Consider the following 21,703-nt stretch of genomic DNA (forward strand, 5'->3'; position numbering starts at 1 on the left):
TAAGGAACAATCCCAGCACTTTCCCTTTTAGTTAGAAGGAGGAACTGTTAAAACTGGAAAATGGTTTCATTTTTCATGCCATCAGCAAATGCAGATTGTTTGTTTTTTTCAGTAACATTATTATGTTGCACAAAGATGATCTGTTTTGTGATTTAAGATGTACCTAGAGCAATCCAAGTGCAGCCAAATCGATGGAGGCAATCTTGCTCTATTTCCAGTTTTCCATCATTTCTTTATTACATGTAATAGAACATTTTAGCATAATAACTCAGAAGTCCTGAGATACAGAGGATAGAGAAATAACGTTGAAAAGTAATTCCTCACATCTGGCTTTCACCACATGAAGTGCAAATGGTGAACTTAAACATGGAAATACAATTTACTCCTTTGAAAGTTTACATCCTTATCTCTCTTGCAAAGAGCATACATTCATTTCCAGTGCCTCAAGGTAAAGACTAAGGCATCTATCTCAAGAACAGTATCAGAAGGATTTGGAAGCAATCTTTTCATAATGTTTCTTTGGAAGGGAAGCAGGGTTACTCAAAATTCATAGCGATTATTAAGTTTACATTCACACAGCAGATATGGTACCATATTATTTCCCATCATCCGTGTTGTCACCTGCTGAGAATCTCTCCTTGGTTTAAGCCAGCCATTCATTACAAGGCATTAGCACTCTGCTGCACAAACCAAAGTTAAGCCCCAAAGTGAACTGGGCAGCCTGTAATACGCATACTCAGCTCACGAGGACTGTGTTTACCTATTTTTCAGGCCTTCATTTTGGTGATTTAATAGGCAAGCAATTTCTTACTTCAGCATATTCTTTCTATATTATCAAGTCAGGTATTTCTGGACAAATACGTGGGTGTTAAAAAGACTCACAAGTCTCCCCAAAGCTTTGCTGTATCAGTGGAGTGTGCACTGACAGCAGGGACTCTTTATGACAAGAAAAGCTGATCAGCTGCAAGCATTCCTCTTGATGAATCTAACTCTTCACCAGGTCTAAACTAAGCCTGTGGGTTTTGTGGGTTTTTTCAGTTTTTGGCTTTTTTTTTTCTTCTTAGCCTTCTTTGAGGCCTAGAGAAAGTTATGAAATAGATTTTTCTAGTCCTCCGAGGAGCAAGGCCAGGTTCACATCCTGACCTCAGAAAAAAAGCAGTCCACAAAAGCCAGCCTTCTCTGCCTAACATAAAGCAAACTACAACATGCAACATAAGGCAATATTAAGAGTGAGAAATGACAAGCATTGTATCAGCATTGGGAAGGAAAAATAATAAAACCCAGCCATATTAAAAATTACAGCAACAACAGTACTGAACAACACAATTTTGGCACTGCTACCATCTCCATTACCAAGGGCAGAAGCATGATATTCATCTGCAGAGCGCTTAGTTGGAAGGAAGATTTCAGTTACAAGTCAACAAAAAAGAAATTCTTTATTGCAGAGGATTATTTACTTTTAGATACTTCTGATATCCTTTTCTGTAACCATTCTACCACCATTTGGGTAGTGTAATGTACAAGCACATAGACTCTCACGACATGATGTACTAATGAAAATACAAGATAAGCCTAAGGACTGAATCTCCTCTCAACAACATCAATGTAAATCAGCTCAATCAGCTGGGGGACATTGGTGTGAAAATTGAGTAAGGAAAGAATTGGGCTCTGATGCTTTGAACAGACTGCTCAAGTATATTTCAAAAATGTGAAGGCTGTTAAACTGTGGGTTTAGGAGCCTGGAAGACAAGAGAGGTATAAAAATGATAAATCTTATTCTCATAGTGAAATAGCATTAAGGAATCAAAACATGGTCCTAGACTACATAAATACTGAAGTGGAAGTTGCTACCAAAAGCATCAAGAGTTTTACACAAGTAAGAAACCAGATTCTTACCAAAGAGTACAGGAGTAGAACAACTAGTTCCCATTAGCATGAATGACAGTGGTGCTCTTGCAAATCCCATTTATGGTGATGGAATATGGACTCTGAAATCTCTGTGACCTTGATGTGCAATATTTATGTCTACACCTTTAGCCTCTTGTGCATAATGAGATGCAATCTTTTAGCTTTATGCACTTTACCAGGCATTCAATTAGAAATAGCAAATTTTTTTGGGGGTGGGGGAAGAATGCTAAGCTACTTAGACAGAAGGTAGTGAATCAAAAATTGCAAAACTTGAGCTTTCAAAAATAGCCTGAGTGACCTCTTCCAATACTCTGACCACTCCATCACAAGCAGGAGGCAACCCCTGTGAAGAGCGAATTCTGGCAAAGTTCTCTCTTCACAGATGATGCACAGCTTAAGCTATAATGAGTTTTTGGGTTACAAATGCTGAACGCATTAATATTCCTTGATGATAATTATCACAGTATAAGCACCTTTCCCAATGTGAGTAGCATAAAGCAACTGAAGCAGCATTTTTACTACATTTGAAACAAGCTGGAAAATGGGATTTTCTAGTCTTGTAACCTGAGGTCAAGATACATCAAGCTATGCATATTAAGTATGTCTACCCTATATAACTATATAGGCCTTCCCATATATTCACACACATGCATGCAATTAACACCCTAATTTTTTGAATACTTGAACAAATATGCCATCCATATGAACATGATTTCCCAAGAAAAATCCAACATTTTAAAGCAGACCCAAATAATTTTCAAACAGGCTACACGGATATTTCTTCCAAAGTGAGTGATTTTTTTATGATATTAATAATAATAAAAAAAAAAACAACGGCTGATACAAATTGAAAATTGGGAAAAAATATTTATATTCATCCAAAGAGAAAATAGTTGCAGAAGAATACTGCTTTTCACCTTCAGGAGTTAAACTATGTGCCACACTAAATATTTCTCATACCCACCACTACTAGCCTTTATTTTTTATAGGAACATGTGAAAATACAGTTCTTCGGTGGGCCCAAATACTGGCAAAATGCTCACAGGCTGAGTAATGAATGGGAGGACTGGAGTATCCCAAGGAAACAGAGGAGCAGGAGCCTCAATCCAGGCAGCTGAGCACCTGCAGAGCTGTCCCTTACCTGTCAGTGCAAGCAGCAGAAGCGCTGTGCTGCCTCTGCATGGGGCAGGAACACGTGCAGCCGGGCAGCAGCAGCAGCAGCAAACACACTGATTTAACAGCCAGACAGGCTCACCCAACCTCTGTGGCTTCCCCTTCACATGGACAGGGGCAAATATCTGGGAGTTATCCCAAGAAAGAGATGAATACCAGTTGCAACACATGTGGAACACACATACCGTCCAGAGATAACAAGAGATATGCTGCCTTAAACAGTATAAATAGGCTTGGCTGTTCTTTAAGTGCAAGATGTTTAATTATTATACAAGTACTTACTGAGGATTAATTAGCATACAACAAGGATCTGAAACATGCAGACGTTTGTCAAAGAAGACAGGGTTTCTAATGATTTATTATTGTTTGATTAACAACATCATGCCACAGCTATGTTATTAAATATCTATTTTGCATACTACAGAACCTAAAAGTGCTACCTAGTGATGAACTATTACCCTCAGAAGAGGGCAACAACTTGATCTCTGCTTTTCTCTCACCTGCAACTCAGAAAATATTAATTGTTTAAAATTATGTACTGGTAAGGAGCCTTTAAAACACCACCCTGTGAGTCACTGGGTTTTTACTAAATGTTATAATGCTGTTTTAATACCATGCAAATAAACTTAGTGCAGCTTTCTTCTGACAAAATGGGAGTCAGTTTGAATTCCTAATCTGAAAAATGGGAATCAATTCTGATGTTCTGCTGGTGTGAAATCTGCTGAATGTATTTATGCCATGTTGTCCTGCACTTCCTTTAGGAAATATGCCATGTTACAACCATTTCAAGAACTAAAGCATAATTTTTACTTATGTGCTGTAAAATGCCTCAAAATCCCATTTGAATAAATGGCAAGGTTTTGAGGGAAGTTTGCTAAATATTTAACAGCACTATTGGCTTATTAAATACTGTAATGTGAAAACCATGAAAGGATGATATAAAGCACATGACATTTTTTTTTCACTTAACATTGGTGCTCACTTTGAACACTGTACAAGCCCATTCATCAGAAGAACTGAAGCATTCTAAGAAGTACTCCTTCTTATCAGATAAATGTAGCAATGGCATCTTGCTATTATACAAATGATTAAATCCCTCCTTGGTTAATTGCGTAAGATCTGTTCCTCTGCAGTTAAATCCCCTCTCCATCCTTCCCACTTAAAACATCTGAAAAGATCACATCTGAAAATTAAAAGTGATGCAGTGAAATTGGGATGGCACAAGATATATTGCTTATATGAAAGGCAAAGCTAAGGGAAAAAAGAGTCAGGTAGAGAACATGCAGCTTTGGTTTATCATACACAGAAACTGCATGGCTGACCATTTTATAGGTGGAAAATTGAATTAGTTTCTCTGAGTATCACAATGCATTTGATAATTACATAATACAGTGACCGTCGTGTTAAAAAAAGAGATGTAAGACTGAAAATGCTCTATAAAAATAAACATTTCCATTAAAACAGAATCAAAATAACTTGGGTTCACAACAACAGATGTATTTCAGCAGGAATCACTGAAAAAAGATTTAAATCCACAATGAAATATATTAATATAAACTAACAAGGAAAAAATCTCTTGGCATAGAATTGCCTGCAGAGTATGCATTTATTCTGTAAACACTGTAACAATGATTATCTGTCCTTCCAGCTCTCAGTGGAGACTCCTGCTTTTGAAAATGTCTTGTGGTGACTTACTAAATTCAGGCTATTTCAATTAGTATTACTGCACATTAAAAATTAATTGTATTATAGAGTGGATTAAGGTTTAAATTTCAGTTCTACTGTGTGTGTGCTAGAAATGACAGCTAAAAATCAATGCTCTCTGGCCCATAATCGGAAGTTTGTACGACCAAATAGTGTAGAACTGGCGTCAGTTTTAAAAGAATTGATAGTTCAATTCAAGGTGTGTCAGCTCTAATTCCTGATTTAAATGGGAATGCTACCCAGCTACGCTATTAAGCTAAAGAAGAAACTGAAAAAAACAAAAAGCTGCCTTGCAATGAAAAGAAATGGGCTATCTTCATAAGGATGGAAAAAATCCAAATTACAGCTCAAAATTCGTGTTTGGTGTCACTGAGGGAAAAAAGATGTTTTAATGGGATGATGACTTCATTACAGAAGACACATATTTTTTACCACATTTAGAACATGTTGTTAAAATACCACCCGGAAAGGCAATTTAGGCTCCAATCTTACAAACACTTGAGAACATATACAGCCTTATGCCTGTATAAAAGGAAGCTTGTGACATTTATTCATGTGAATAAAATCATATGCATATTTGCACAGTTTCAGGATCAGACTTTTTCACTGCAATTACAGACGTGCCATGCAAGCCCATTTAAAACTTTTCCTGAGTGTAACAGGCACAGATACAGGTACTGAAGGGAGCTTGTGGACCTTGTGAAACTCATGCTTTGGGACACTTTTTTTTTTTGGTCAAACAGTCCTGGCAAGGACAGCACCAAAGATTGCAGACAGTAGAGCCACAGACCAACACACCTGGGGGCCCCGATACTGTGCAAGCCATGCAAAGAGCCATAGATTCTACATCCACCCCTTAGCAGAGCACCAGTAGGGAATGTTGAATCCCCAAGCTGCAGTGGCAGGGGTGAGACGAACCTTGCTATCCAATGCATCAAGTGATCAGGCAATGAGGGCATGTGGGAGCGGACAAGAGTTCTTTGTACCACCAGTAAGTGTGTCAGCTGCGGTCTCCTGAGCTGCCCTGTTGCTGTAGAACACAGGACAACTTCTTCACCTCCACATATAAAATAAATGATTATCCTATACTTTATCATCTGACAAATCAGTTAAAACTTGCTTTCATGGATGAAGGCTCCTTCTTGTACAACTAAGGCAGAAATCTGCACTCTAACCTTGCCGAAACCACTGTTAAGACATTGTAACTGTAGGCTGAAAAGATTTTTTTAAAAGAAAGTGTCTTTATTAAAATATTTGTATCTTCACAATAATAATATTTCTTTTTACTTGGGTGAAATGAATTTTGCAGCGGGTTACTCATGATCATGGCACTGGATGATAAACAGACACCACTGCTGTAATTCTTTCTTTTGAATGTGCACACAGTGCCAAAAGGAAAGGAAACAGCTCAAGCAAAATCATTCTTACACTCTTCTGTACTGTAAAATGTATGGGGAATAGCAGGAAGCTAAAAGCATGTTCCACTTGTTATAAATCTAGTATCGCTCCTGTCTGAAAATGGTTAGCAAGAAATGTCTGTCATTTCTATCAGCAGCAAACTAATTTTTTTAAGAGCAAAACATGAAGAACACTGCAAGTCATGTGAACAGACCAAGCTGGAACCGCTAAAGTATTGCAAAGCCACACAGGATACTAGAGCCCGGAACTGAGCAGTCATTGGTGTGTACCTAAGAGACAAATTGATGTCCAAAATGTTTTTAAACATCCCCTGTGCTACATGGATGTCCAACAGCAAGTTTGGTATCAAGAGAGTAAAGAAGACGGGTTGTAATAACAACAATAAAGAAATAATCTGGTGCAAATAGACCCCAAGGTGTAGTAGTCATCCCCGTGCAACAATCACCCTTCACTGCAATTTAGTGATGTTGCTTCATTATAATACAGCATACAAAGGGGGCAATATTAAGGCACACTATTTAAAGCTACGAGATCTGTGGTGCCAGCTATAGCTGGTACTGAATCACAACTATAGATTAAAAAAAAAGTCATTTCAGCAGAGAATACAGAAAAATTAAAACTCTCCTGAAGGTGCACAAGTGTGTCATTTTTACAAGACTTAGCTGAACGCCACAATAAGAGATTGACGCTAAAGACTGACAATACGTTTTATAGTGTGAACCCTCAAACTCGTTACAAAAGCACAGCTATAACTGGTTGCAAATTAAAGACAGCCAAAAAAGACAAAGAAATTCAACTGGTTTAGGTAAGGGAGAAAAGAAATATTTTTCCATCATAGGAGAATATATAGGAATTGAGAAAGAGATTTGTGCAGGGTACAGGACCTGCAGAGTAGATGGACTTTGAAGCAACTTTCAGAATTGCAGTGACAAAGGAAAAATTCTGAAGAGGAGTAAGACAGTGTTACTGACTCATGGAAGCCATCACTATTTCTGTGGATTCTCTTCCTGTCAACTGGTTCTGACTGGGGAAGAAATGAAGGACAATTTCTGTTGTGTGAAGCAGGTGATGTCAAGAATAGATATGAGCTGGACAGCATATGTGCGGAGTGATGATACAGTAAAAGAGAAGGGACAATTTTTTTTTAAATTGCATTCTGAAATGGATAGGAAATATGAACCAAATTTGGGAGCTCTAAGGCAAGCAGCAGAATTCCCCATTATCCAAGAGATAATAAAAAACACAAATGATTTAATAGCTTTCTATTTACAGCATTACAGTACTTTTCATTCTGAATATACATTAACTAATTTGTCTTGAAAAAATCTCTGCGGCTAAGTGCTGTCTCCATCTCACATTTCAATGACATGTTCTAGGCTAGCAAAGAAGTCACTGGGAATGCTGGAACCACCACAAACTTGCACCCATTCCGACTCCTGTTTCAACATTCTGAAATGAAAATTGTCTTTGTATGCTGTCAAGAAAATACGTGAAAACAGGACTTGGAAAAAAAAGGAATTCCCCTCCAAACAAGAAAGGAGAATGCCATAAAGCAGAAGGAGAGAGAGGGACCATGTAATGCTATGAAGAAGTTAACTGCATTTGTGGGACATAATGGCATAGGAGAATTTAGAGTCAAAGAGCCTTCCAAATCTGCTTTTTAAGGGGATGAATGGGAAGGATACATTTAAGAAAAAAAAGGCAGCTGAACTGTGTTGAGAGTGCTTCTCTTGTCAGAGAAGAAACCTTCTCCTACTGAAGCTTTAGCTTGAAGGAGACAAAGAAAATTGCCAGCCCACAAAAAGACTGGCCTGGAGGACCCATCACATGGGTTGAAAGAGATGCACATGCAGCACAGAAGCGGCAGTTGATGTAAAATACGATAACCTAGGTGACATATCATAGAAATTAGAGTCCTATTTTCTGTCACCTAATTTATTCCCATGCACCACCATGAAGGATTTTTCCTGGCGGTACAATTCCAGTCTCTACTGCTAGGCATACTCCATCTCTAGTGCAAATGCAGCAGCAGGTAAAAGTAGAGAATTTTTCCATTATTAAGAAGTATCCCTAAGATTAAGTTTTCCAGACTAGCTCCCTGCCCAAGCCTATTTATTTCATTTTTCACTTATTTATTTTTATTTTTCTATTGTTTTCATTTTAGTCTTCTTTTTTTAAGCTCAGCTATTTTTATCAAAAGGTTTTAAGAATACCATCCCTGTTAAATCTGACTTGAAGAGTAACAGCACACCAGGAGCAGGGCGGGTTAAAAGTTCAAATTTGGCAGGGAAATGTCACTCATCTGAAGAGATGAGTATTTAACTGCTCTGGTGAAAATTGGTTTTGATTTGATCATGTTATGACAGTTTGCAAATCACACTTTGCACTAAGTGATATTTGGGTTAGGCTTTCTAACCAAACTTTGAAGGAAACGGAAGGCTGCATTGCCTCTGAATGTCTAATCGAATGAGGTAGTAAACATCGACATCTCCCAAGCTGTTCAATAAATTACACAGTGCTCTGCAGGAGTCTCATCTGGGGGACTTGGGGGGTGGAGGATTTTTTTGCACAGTTATCTAATGTCTTGGCACTCACATAGGTGTGCAATGAAAAGCAATGAAGCCAGAAGCACAGTGGGTTCACTGTGGAGGTTGCCTGTGAGAGGGTAGGGAAAAAGGGTGCCTAGCCAAACAGCTAGATATTAAGAATATGCTGCTGAGGTCCTGAACTTCAACACTCTAATACAATGCTGTGTGAGAAAATTTGAATTGTGTGTCTAGGCACTGTAAAAAGAAAGCCAAAACAGGATGTTACAGGCATATCCTTAACTCTGGCCACTGTATGTGTGCTTTATGACTGCTTTTGATTATACAAATATACTATTCCTTTTATCATTCAGTCTAATCTAAACATGAGGCTGGTACTTTTCATCATAAACACAGTGAATGAGGCAGTGTTTTGAACTAAGCTTTGTCCAATACACTGTGAATAGCATATTCTGTAAAGTCTCTTGGATGAGTACCATATATATCAGATTATATTCATGTAATAAAAATAATGTGTTGTGTAGCTTTGCACCTTTGAGCAGGTCTCCTTCACTCTGCCCACTGCTTAATTTCCTCTGGGGCATCTCATAATGCCTTGAGTTGCACAACGTGTTCAAAGAGCAGCTTAGTTAAGGAAAATTTACAAAAAGGAACACTTCTTCTTCCTTTCTTTCTATGTGTCGAAATTACCTCTATAGCCACATTAGTTTAAGGCCACATGACAGAATTACTCATTTCTGGCCCACTGATATATTGGTGCAATGGTTTTATTTGCATGTTTCACTAGGAGGGTATATAATAATTCCTTCACAGTCTAAAATCCTGAGATTGAATGTTAAGGGCCTGACAATTTCGTGCATGAAAAATTTTAATTTGGCAATATTTATGTTTCACATTTATAAATTAGAGGTTTTTAATTTTTGTATTTCACAGATGTGTATATCTGGTTTGCTGGTTGCTGAAGCACCTGTCTTACAAGCTGAAGGACATGATAGCTAGTTCAGCTTACATATATACACGCATACACCCATGTATACAAGAGGGTGCATTCAACAGCAAAACAGCTTTTCTTTAAAGTAGGTATCACCATTTTACTTTACTGTTAATTTTCTACTGGCTCCACTTAAAGAAAGTAACTCTACATGTGAAAAAGGATGTGCAGAGTATCTTTTGACCGTAGGTGGTATATGAGGCATGCAAAAAGAAGGATTTTTACACAAATATAATTCTAAGCTCCCATAACGGCTGAATTGAAAGCAGTGCTTATGGAAAGTGAGGTGATATCTCGGCCATTGTGCTGAAGAGATTGAAGGAGTTACCTTCCTCAGTAAGGATCATTGAGAGTGTCACCGGTTAATTCCTGTTCTATGCTCCTCATTAGCATTACTCTCAAGTTTCTGGTTATCATATCCGAAATATTAAGACATAATAAATACGAAGGTGCAGATAATTGGATATTAACCAGAACATACTTGACTGGGCAGGAGGTAGGGCCTTGCTTAAACTAATCCTGAAATGTATTAATCACCAATTAATGAATGGGTTTCAAATTCATTTTCTATTATAGAACACCTCTGAGTATCTAAGCTTTTTCTAATAAAATGAGTTGGAATAACAGGATAGGAATAAGAAACAGTCCAATTTGAATTAATTCCCTATAGCTTGTTGTTAAGTTCATTGAAAACAATAATCGTACAAGCAGTGACTCTCTGTATACAATATATATATACATATATATATACACACATACGTGGGGGGGGTGTGTGTATAATAGCACTTATAGGCTCTATATGTAGGTGCAAATAGGTCATACAGAAGCTAAATTCAGAACAGAGCTAGTTCACTGGAGAACTACTACAGAACTATCAGTACTTCTTTCTTCAGAGCAAATATAGCTCTTTAAGATGAGCAGCATAAGACCTGCATCAACTTTAGATGGATGTTGCGAATTAACGATTTTCAGTGTGGAGACAGATATACATATAGATCAACTTCTGTAAAAAAAACTAACCAAAAAATCATTCCCTCTTTACAGCCCAGAATAAAATGTGGTCCACACCAGTCCACTCTGTTGACCTGGTCTCTTGGTGGGTGGAAGAAGAGTGGTGGAAGGGCAGAGATTTTGAAATTCCATTAAGAAGCCTGGTGGGTAGAGGGAGGTGTGTGGAGAGGGTGAGAGAGAGTATTATTAAGCCCCAGCTTCAAATAACTTTGGTGATTTTGCATTAAGCATGCACCCTTAACCAGCACTAGTAACTATCTTGGCATGGTTGTACTTTTCTCAGCTAAGAGGCTAACTTGCTGCACGCAGATAATCTCTAAGTAATGAAAGCTTTTGCTAACTTGGCGTATTTAAAATCCAGGAAGAAATGTAAAGAACAGGAAAAAAAAATCGTATTTTTAATAAAAAACCCCCAAACATTCCTCCCCCCCCCCCCCCCCCCCCTCGTTCTTACATGTCCAGGATAATTTTAAAATGGATACTTTAGCATTTTTATTATTTGAAATGGGTGCTCACTACTGCAGTAGAAAAAAAAAAAATCAGGGATCCTTATTGTTACTAATGAAGAAAATGATAACAGACATGGTTGAAGCACTATTATTCCCCTTTCTCTCTTCTTGCTGTCCTCACTGTTATTTACATTGATGTGAATTGCAAGTAAACCAATACTATCTGTCTCTCTGTTTTTTCCTTAATTTGTTGACTTTAATTTTAGTAAGTCTTAAATAAGCGCTTACTGAAGATGAAGTAAGATATGCAAGCAAGTAGTCCTTTTATCAACAATTTTGCCACAGAAACACACAAACATTTCAATGGCTCTTCATTAGCAAACAAATCAACAAGTGATATTTTAATGCATGACTTTATTCCATCTCTGTGGGGACCGTAGTTGAGAGTGTGATGTACAGTACAGAGAAAGGAATCATCAGCCACAATGTCCCAGGGCTCTATCCATTGAGGACTTCTCAGCCTCTGCTTAAAGAGTGCATTTAATTGACTGATAGACAGTAGCTTCTTTGTTCACAGAAGACAGCGAAGTAATGGCAGCTTGAAAATCGTACCATCTACAGGATCTCCTGAGACTAGTAACAGGGGGATATGTGTCAGGAATAAATAAATAATCTAATTATTAAGCCACTTCCTGTCAAGTTAACTCCAATTTGTTGGCTTTTGAAGGCAACAAAACGAGGCATTTTTCCTCATTATGCTTCTCTTTTTATACCACTGGTAATCACAGGCGGATTAAAGGGTGCCTGATTGGTTTTTTTGTCAAGGAACTGAGAAGCAGCCAACAGTACAGAAAAACAGAGTTGGGGTTAGAGGAAATTTCATGCTTGTCTCCTTTCCAGCTCCCTAACAGCCCACACTGCTGCCCCATACAGTGCTGCCAGCTGTACAGCAAATGTGTGCCCCTCCAACGGCGGCCTACCAGGCCACAGGCTCCATCCTGAGAGCTGTGAGATACCTTGCAATCTTGGCAGGTAGCTACTGCTGTCATAGGCATAATTCTAAAGGTGACCTACGAAACCCCGTCAGCTCACCAAATGCAACAATATGAGCAGCTCAAGTTCGACACCCACTCTCCATATTGGCTTCTTTTGTTGCGCTTCCCGCGGTTACACCGCGAGGAGAAGCCTCGGGACAAGCTCCCCTAAAGAATCGGAGGCTTCCCTGCTCAGAACAGGGGCAGTTTGGAAAGGCGATGGCGAGGCTGCCCTCGGTGCTGACAGCCAAACACAGCCGAATGTGCGATGGCTCCTGAGAAAGCCTGCAATGCAAATGGTCAGCAAAGAACAAAAGGAACGCTGACACCCTGCCATTAATTCAGCCTGTGGTGCCTAAGTATTGACACGCACAGTGTATCACTGCCACGGCTCGGAGGAGAATCTTACAGCAGGTGGAGAGTAGGGAACAACTTTCATACTGCCTGGCACTGCCTTTCCATAGCGTCCAGTTCATTGAGTGCTATTCATGCCACAGGCACTTTTGCAGGAAATCTAAAGCTTCCATGTACTTTGCTTCATTTCCTTACAGGGTGAACTCCAGACTGAATTGTAGATATTTTTTAGATGCTCCTTTTAGTATTATTATTATTACTATTAGTATTACTACTAATATTATTTAATAATATGACAATTGCATTCTATTTTCTTAAAATTTTTGTGTCCAAAGTTCTTCCCTGCTTCCCTCCTTCCCCCCCCCAAAAAACAAGATTCATGGATGTTTGCAGACTGTGTCCTGGCTGAACCATTTGTAATTTTAAAAGCCTGGAGAGCATTTCCTGAAAGCTGTTTCAAAAAGCAAGGAGCTATTTCTGCTTCAAATGCCTGAAAGGAAGTGCCAGCTCCAAGCAGAGCAGCTTGGTGGGGAAAGCCAGCACCCGGGGACAGGGAGTGGCAGGGATGGGACACCCATTGCCCGAATAGGTGATGCACAGAACCTGCAGCCCAGTGAATCGTGCTGCTGGGGCGTATGTACAGCTGCCTTTGCCACTTCCGAATACATCCTGAATTTTTTGTTAAATTGCGCAGATAATTAAAGCCTCTTCATATTTACAGTCTGCTTCATTGGTACCATGAATTCTGTTTTCAGTTACTGTCTGCAAATTCCCTCCCCGCGCAATTTCATACTAAGCAATAACACTTCATTTTACATAAGTTTTATCTGATGTCCCCATACAGAGCTGCCAGCTGTACAGCAAATGTGCAGCTCTCAAACTGAGGCCTACTAGGCCACAGGCTCCATCCTGAGATCTGTAAGGCACCTTGCTGTCATTGGCAAGCGTTCCCTGCTATCGCCGCTACCATCGCTCCACACCACACACAACTTAAAATCATCTGATTATTAGAATTTGTGGTCCACACTCCATTTTATCCTTTATTTAATCTATCCCCAGATCACACATTTGTTTAAATGTTTTGGCTGGTTTACAAATCATGCAGCCATCTGCACAGTAGGTGTGACACCATTTTTTAGACAAAAGTTACATTACAAAACAACAAAGATAAAGTCATTTGAAATGCTTTGATGTTTGTTACTCTGCCTGGTTTGCTTGGACCAACTCTAAGAAATAAATAGAATTATCTGTGTAAATCGATGAACATCTATGAAAAACAACACCCAGCAGAACGCAGAGCTTGCTCCATTACCTACGTTAATATCATGACAGCTGAGGAGAGATGACCTGGCCCACTTCTCATCTCTCCTGTACAGATGGCTATTAAAGAGAAAGTATCCCTTTTGTATGGTCCATGCAGAAACCCTTTATGGGCTTTTCAAATAAGCCAGCATTGCCCACAGGAGAGTAGCTTCCTGTTAGTATTAAACAGCCCAGATTTTGCCTATTTTGTAACCCAGCTCCTCATGAAATAAACCTACGTTTTCTCAGATTTAACTCCAAATGCTGATTTTCCTGGGTAGTTCAATTACATGTCCTCATTTTCCAGACAAGGTGACCAAGTTTCCTCTAACTTTTATACAACTTCTTGTCATCTCTGACTGTAAACAGGAGATTCCCAGGCATTCAAATGATTTCCTGATGCTAAGAGAATATGTTCACTCTCTTCACTATAAATTGACAATTTCCATTTTTTGCTACTCAAAAACTAGTGAAAAAAGATCGACAAAAGGAAGTCTCCACCTCCTTCCTCCTCTAGTGTGTAGATCCGTATCTTTGGATTCTTTTTCTCCAAATCTCAGCTAAAAGGGACATTACTGTAGAGTGATTAAACTGATGTTCTGAAGATGTATTACTTGAGGTCAACATGGTGCAACAAGTATTAGTTGCTCAGCTCAGCTTTCTGCATAAGTGAAAGGAAAATCATGGGGTTTTAATGACCTTAGGCATTAGACAAATAACAGAATGTGTGAATGCCACATGCTATTACAACCAGACAAGAATTTTCTTGGGCTGATTTCCAGAAAGCTGATTGAGGTATTTCCTTTGTCTTGACATCAGTGATGTTGTCCACACATACCATAATGTACACTGCACAAATGTGAGGCAAATAAGATGATTTATTTTTATAGGTTTATTATGCATGCAGTTAATACATGCATAATGCAAACATGCACATCCACACAACATATATACATATTATATCACTGTCACTGAAAAAATCAAAAATCATGAGTTGCACTAAAAGTGTGTCATGTGTGCACTAAAATCTTCCAATGGTTACACACTACTTGTTATTTTAAAACACAGTTGTAAAATTTCTTTGCAGAGAAGTTAAACTGTTAGATCTCGTGTTCTATATACCCTTCTTTTTAAACACCAATTGTTTCAACATAGATTTGCTTACTTGGGATTTGATGAAGTATTTATTTACTGGTGTAAACTAGAATTCCTCTTGTCAAATGAAGGATTGCTTCATCCTGTTTTCCCATTTGCTTTCTAACTTTAGTGCTCAGTACCTTTTTTTCCATTCCCTTCACTTCCTCCTCCTGCTCACACCTGCTACCCTGCTCAATGCAACATAACATCCTTCACTCAAAAACAAGTTCCCCACAACAGACTTCACAAAAAGGGTTTTATACATGATAGCGAAAAGGTTAAATAAAGAGAAGTCTGTTTACTTCTTAGAAATGACATATTTAGAAACTGTCAAAAGTAGGGTTTCAAAAAGCTACCAAATCCTTCTCCTTTGCTCCCCAACTCTACAGAGCGGTAGTGGTTATTGCTATGACACTGGGGTTTGCTTTCTTCATTGACAGAAGTAGCAGCAAACTACAAAGATTGTGGCTGTTTCCCCCTTTTATCATTCTCTTTGTCAGCCTGATCAGTCCTCAATGGTAAATGTGCTGCTCTGTTGTGCACAGCCAGCGGCTCGCAATTTGCTCACTATGTTTCATGAGACAGTTGTTTGTGGCTGTTTGGAACACATTTACCTCTTTGGGGATTTATGCGCTAGTTGCAATGCCAACCTCCATAGTGATAGAAATTTCTTTCTAACTAAAATAGATAATTAGAAGCTGGTAATTATTGGTCAAGAATTATCAGAGTGAAAAAAATTAAGCTCTTCATAAATAGTTCTTGGCAATGTCATCTCTTTACATTATCTCATGCCTAACAGCACTTTATTCAGAGCACTTGCAAATTTACACTACTGCTGTTGAGCCCCATAATTTTATATGGAGTAATTCCTTTCCTGAGCTCCCCCCATTCTGAGCCGCGCCGTATGTGCATGTGTGCAAAATCCTAGGCAACTGCTACAGCAACTGTTCAGTCTATTTACACCGAACTGCATCAGATACTACAGATGTAAAGGAATCAGATGAAAATGAAACAATGTTTAGCATGTCTGCTTAAAATAACAGTGAAAATAATAGGAGGAGCAGCAAAGTGCATCAAACAGAACACAAACAATGGCAGACTCTTTTCCTACTCTCTCAGGTCAAATGCCAACAGTAAACTATGTGATGAAAACAAAGGAATGCAAGAAACAGACATCGCGTACACAGAAATAGAATTTTCTCAAAGAAAGCTGCTAAAAGTGCTATGTATTCCACCCAGATAAAAAGGCAGAAGAAAGAAGACAACTGAAGAAACACCATTTATGCCAGCACTTTCTAAACCCATATGAAACCTGGATTTACGTTTCCTCCTTTTCCACCCAAAAGCTGGAAATTGTTTCCCCCATAAATTTCAATACATGCACCAACAGACAGGTCTTCATTTGGCGATCATCGCTACAGTTATCCAAACGAAAGTACATGCCTACATCTAGGTCCAAAATAATGCCAAAACACAGGGCCTATTTAAAAAACCCCACACTTTGTCTTGTTTTCTCTCTGCTAGCATCCCCTAGCCTAGCCTGACTCAGTGTGTATTTTAAGCAAACACGAGCATTGCTTGATGAAGCACAGTGTCTGGAAACCTGTGGACAGATCTGGCAGTCAGAACTGTCAACCTTTAGCTCACTTAATGCAAGCAAGGGATTCCACTTCTATGCTTCTTTGTCCTCATCCATCCAATGGAAAAAGCTTACTGCCCCATCCGGTCATGAAGATGTTGGGAAAACTTGATTAAAGGCTGCAGAACAGTTCTAAAATGGAAAGTTCTAGAAGTAGTAAATGTGTAGCTGCTAAAGGAAAGCTGCCCCTACGACATCTTTTTATTACATAACTTGTATAAGGTAAATTGCACTGTTGTCAAAGATACTTAAGGTTACACTTCACTGGGTCATCGGCAGATTTTATTTTCCATTAGGTGGCATAATCCCTCTTGTTGAATTGTTTGAAATGTATAACAAAATCTGTAAAAAGGCTGCATACTCTCCTAACAAAGAAGAGTAAGAGGCTTTTCAAATAGCCTCTAATCCCTCTTCCCCTGCTAAATGTCTAGTTGAGATTATATTTGATTAGACAAAAACACACACATACATACAACCTAAAAATACCTACCCTCAGTGGAGCTGTTTTAGCCAACAAAGTAATTCCAGTTGCCTTATTTAAAAGTCTAAGTTTCACACTGGGGTTTTATAAGTATAGCTTTGCCTCAGTGACCTTCCATAATGCAACCTCTCTCTGTGGATGTTAGCAACATGAACTCAGTTTACATCCTGGGATCATGTTCAAGGGGAACAATAATTAGATGGGACACCATCAACTTTTCTCGGCTTTCAAACTGCATCATGATGGTGAGCAGCAACTGTTTCCCTCAGCTGGCTGAGCATCATCTCTGTCAGTGGTTCCCATTCATTTCTGAGTGGAGTTTGGCAGGTGACTTTCCACTTTCACATTTGTCCCATGTCCCAGCTGCCTCCCCTTTTCTCTTTTCCCTGAATTATGATTGTGGAGTCCTTCAGGTAAGAAGATACTACATCCACAAATAACCCCAACACAGATAATGGGAACATTTTACCATGAGAGGAAATAACAGTTCCTGACACTGTGCAATGATGTCTGTAAAGGCATTTATTGCCCCTACATCTGATCTAGGGATTATCACACTGTTTGACTTTTAACTCCCGCCTTGCCAGATTACCTTCCCCCTCTCTTGCATGTAAACTCCTTTCTTCCTCTGTGTCTTCCTGAAGGCTCCTTACTTTCCTTCTCCCAGAGAATCAAAGACACTACATACTGTTCTGCCAATCACCTACTAGGAAATCAGGGCGAGAAGACACATTTTACCAGATACATGTAAAAAACGGAGGGACCAATGTCTTTAGGAAACCCCATTTTTTTCGTTTGTTTAATGTGCTGTGTCAACAAGTCAATATTCAGTGCTTCATCTAATGTATATCTAATATATTTAATATATTGATATGCATGTGGGTAACTACAGGTATATATTATATATATTCACACTAATGTGTTTGTGTGCATGTTTTCTGTATTATGTATAAATATTAAAAGATTACCTACAGATGTACATAAACTAAGGCTGGTTTGAAACAGCTTGATGTGGCCCCTTGAACCTTTCTCTCTAGACAGAATGCAGTCTTGGAAAAAGGCCTGTGAAGAATGATATAAATTAAAGGGGAGGGGGAAGAGTGAAATTAGAAAGATTGCTAAGGAAAAATCCAATTAGTGGTGAGAAGACTAACAGAATTGGAGATCAGAAATTATTTTTCCTTGTGCTTCAATTCTGAGGTCACATTCAAAACTCTCCAGAACACTGATATTCCTTTCACTCCACCCCAACACAAAATCCCCTCACATTTGCTTAATCGAGGCTCCATCATTAGGAGCTGCATTGTTAAGTCTGGCAGTGCAGATAAGAATCTTCCACTGAACACAGATTACCACACGCATGACCGGCAAATCTCCCTGCATGTTTTGCAAGCTCCTTTATTTCACTGGGAAGATTTTATATTAAGCACGTTTAAATCTGTGTCACTATGGTTATGTCATGAAGTAATATCATGCATGATTAGACAGAACACAGACAAAACAATTGAATATTTTTTTAAAAGATTCTCATTTAACCTCATCCAGCTTTTAGAAATTAAACATAGGCAGTTAATAGCTCTGTTTAAGAAAATACATCTTTGCAGATCTGCAGGCTGAAGCCAGCTAAATGGATTTGTCCTGCTTTACTGACTCTCTCCTCATTTTGCTCCTCCCATTCTGACTCTTTAATAAAACTCATCCAGAAAATAGAGGGAAAAAATAAATCTGAGTATTTAATGAAATAAGTGAGCTCCTATTCTGAAAATGTGAGGCAGCTGGGAAGTGAGTAGCAAGCAAGCACATCATCAATTCCAGCATCATCCCTTATAAGCAGTGTCCATATTCCCTGTCACGTTTCAGCATCACTATATGCTACAATTAAGAACATTTCAAACACTGGATTCAAATAAAACAGCAGAAATAGTGAGTTCTGTTGTTAGTAGTACCCTACTTTTAAATTCCATTACTGACACAGATTGAATACTCTGAAGCAGTTCAAATTATCTCTTACCCAAAACCACAAGATATCAAAACTAAGGCTTAACCTAATAGGTAAATTCCTTGTCTCCTTTACAAAGCCAGTTTGTCATTTCCATTCATTCATTTTTATGAAAAATATATAAAGTGTTTATGCTCTAAATGTATAAGAACTTAAATAAAGTACCCACAGAAATGGGCCATTAAATTTTGGCAGGTAACTTTCTTTAACAGTGCAGCCAAATTGCTAAGTGCTCATGGAAGAAATCTGCATGTTACCTCGGAAGAAAAAATTAATTCCACCAAACTGGAAAGTGGAAAAATAAAGCAAATTCTCTTCTGTTGGACATGTAATTACTAGCTTCTATACCATATTGTTTGGTTTGTGCTTTACAAGATTTTCTGCTATTTTAGCAAGAAAATCAGCGTAAGGGAAGCAGGAGTAAAAAATCAGTGGTATCCATTTCTGTTTTGAAAAGTGAAATTTGGAAAAGAGAGTAAAAAAAAACCAGGAGACAATCCTGGCAATGTTATCTTATTAGTGAGCAAATGATGTGCTTGATAAATTTAATTGGCTGATAGAACTCTTAGTGCTATTACTGAGTGGTTACCAAATTGAAAACATTATGGGTAAACCTAGGGGAATCAGCAAATAATAGGAAAATATGAATATCAAAGAAAAAACAGCTTTTGTTTTATTCCAATTTACAACTGTAACAGTCTTGTAAACATGAGGATTCAGGAATTCTAAAAGATGTTTTTTTAAATGCTTGTACCTTAAAGAGTGGATTCCATTACTGTATACTACAATTCTTACTTTTTCAAATAATTTATAGTATTTAATTGTATACAGATACACTCAGGATTTTTTTCCAAACTGCTCAAACATAACAAACAATACTATTTTATGGCCATTTGAATTATTTATGTTTTCTAATGACAAAAACTCACCAGTTTTGATTTTGGTACTGAGGTGCTTGAGAAGTACACAGTAGTGTCATTACCATAATAACTTCTGAAATTAAAACCTGTTTAAACTCTACGGAAACCTAACATCCAGTTCATTAACCATTCCTGTTAGTTTGTTTTCAATAATGCAAAAATGATTAGAAGTTTAATTTGCTAATCACCTGTGTTTTGACTGGCAGTGGATATATAATTCTCTGCAGAAGTCTAAAATAGCCTTTGCAGAAAATAAAATATGTTAATGTTTTATCAAGTCTAATAATATGAATAAAAAAATAAATCATGCCTAGGTTAATTGTTGATGGATCCACAATTAATTTCTCCTTAAGTCTGTTTAATTTTAGAGACAATGGTGATAATGAGTAAGAAAAATGGCTATTTGTCTTCAAGAAGTTTTAGTGCTTCACTTACCAATCATGTGGTTTGCAACATGAACTTGGATATCCCACTCATTGTAGAAAACCATCTGACATTTGATGCACTGGTAGGTCTTCTTCTAAAGAAACAAGGGTAGATAAAATTTACTGAAACACACAGTTGTAATAATTTCATTATAACTCAAAATACCAGGTTCACAGTGGTCATTTAAAGCTGTCCAGCAGTGTTTTCATTAAGGCTTAATTATTAATATTAAAAACATAACACTCTGCAGGTTCTGTAGTACCTTTCATTTGAGTTTTCTGAAACTTAGTAGAGATTGCTGTCAGCTTCCTAACTCCATGGACAGATCAGTATTGCTAAAACATCAGTACTACACTCATGGAAGGCAAAATGTAATGAGGATATATGGGATGTAAGCCAAACAACACTGAAATCAACGTGCACCCTTCATTTTACACCAATGGATTAGATCCACTACAGAACAAGGCAGAAGCCAGGACAAGAACACAGACATGAGAAATATGCTTCTCTCATTTTCAGTGGGGCTGCAGAATCTCCTCTGCACCACACATTTTAAATGGTCCATCAGGCTGCCATTTTTCAAGAAGGAAAACCTCCCAGCTAGTCTGGACAAACAGTTCTTGTATCAGGGCAGTTGCTTCCATAATATCTATTGGCAAGCCTGTACTAAAACTGGGAAGCCTGACTGGAAACTAGCCAGAGAGCATGCCTTCTGGCCACATTAGATTGGGCTTGACTTACTTAAAAATCATGGTGTATACAGCTCAAATTTCATTATAAACTAGGAAATTAATTACTCTGATCTATTCAGTGCACAGAACAAGTTTTTCATTTTTGTCTTGATGTCTTTCAAAAAAGATCTGCTCTTTCACTTTTCTACAAGGGATATAATTTGTCCAAGATATCTCAATATCCTAAAAATGTAACTGCTTTTTCTCTCATTATTTTTCTTGATCTGAATTGGCCAGAGAGTTGATACTGGAAAGCATTGTTTTAAAAGTGAAAACTAAGAGTGTATTCAAAGTAAGGTTTAGTTTTTCCTTCATAAGACTTAAATCTGCAGTTATCCAGGCATCTAATGAGACAAGTCAGATTCATAAAATTATTCAACTGCATAATTGTAGTATCAAGGACTCAAGTCCTAAGGTAACAGTCCTGAAGAGCTCAATTCTTGTTTTGAAGATGCAACGAAGTCAAGGTAAGCCTGAAC

At 38.1% G+C, this 21,703-nt stretch overlaps 1 protein-coding gene across 11 annotated transcripts in view; it reads right to left on the bottom strand.

Moving 5' to 3' along the window:
* The window catches only part of ZNF521 (zinc finger protein 521), a 229,935-nt gene that overhangs the window by 96,540 nt on the left and 111,692 nt on the right, over nt 1-21,703 (bottom strand). For all 11 annotated transcript variants that reach the window (XM_048289336.1, XM_048289345.1, XM_048289337.1 and 8 more), the window contains one exon: nt 20,503-20,587. In XM_048289336.1, the coding sequence (XP_048145293.1) occupies nt 20,503-20,587 (85 nt within the window). The remainder of the gene's footprint in view (nt 1-20,502; nt 20,588-21,703) is intronic.

Source organism: Corvus hawaiiensis, chromosome 30, assembly GCF_020740725.1.
Source record: "Corvus hawaiiensis isolate bCorHaw1 chromosome 30, bCorHaw1.pri.cur, whole genome shotgun sequence".
NCBI classification, from domain to species: domain Eukaryota; kingdom Metazoa; phylum Chordata; class Aves; order Passeriformes; family Corvidae; genus Corvus; species Corvus hawaiiensis.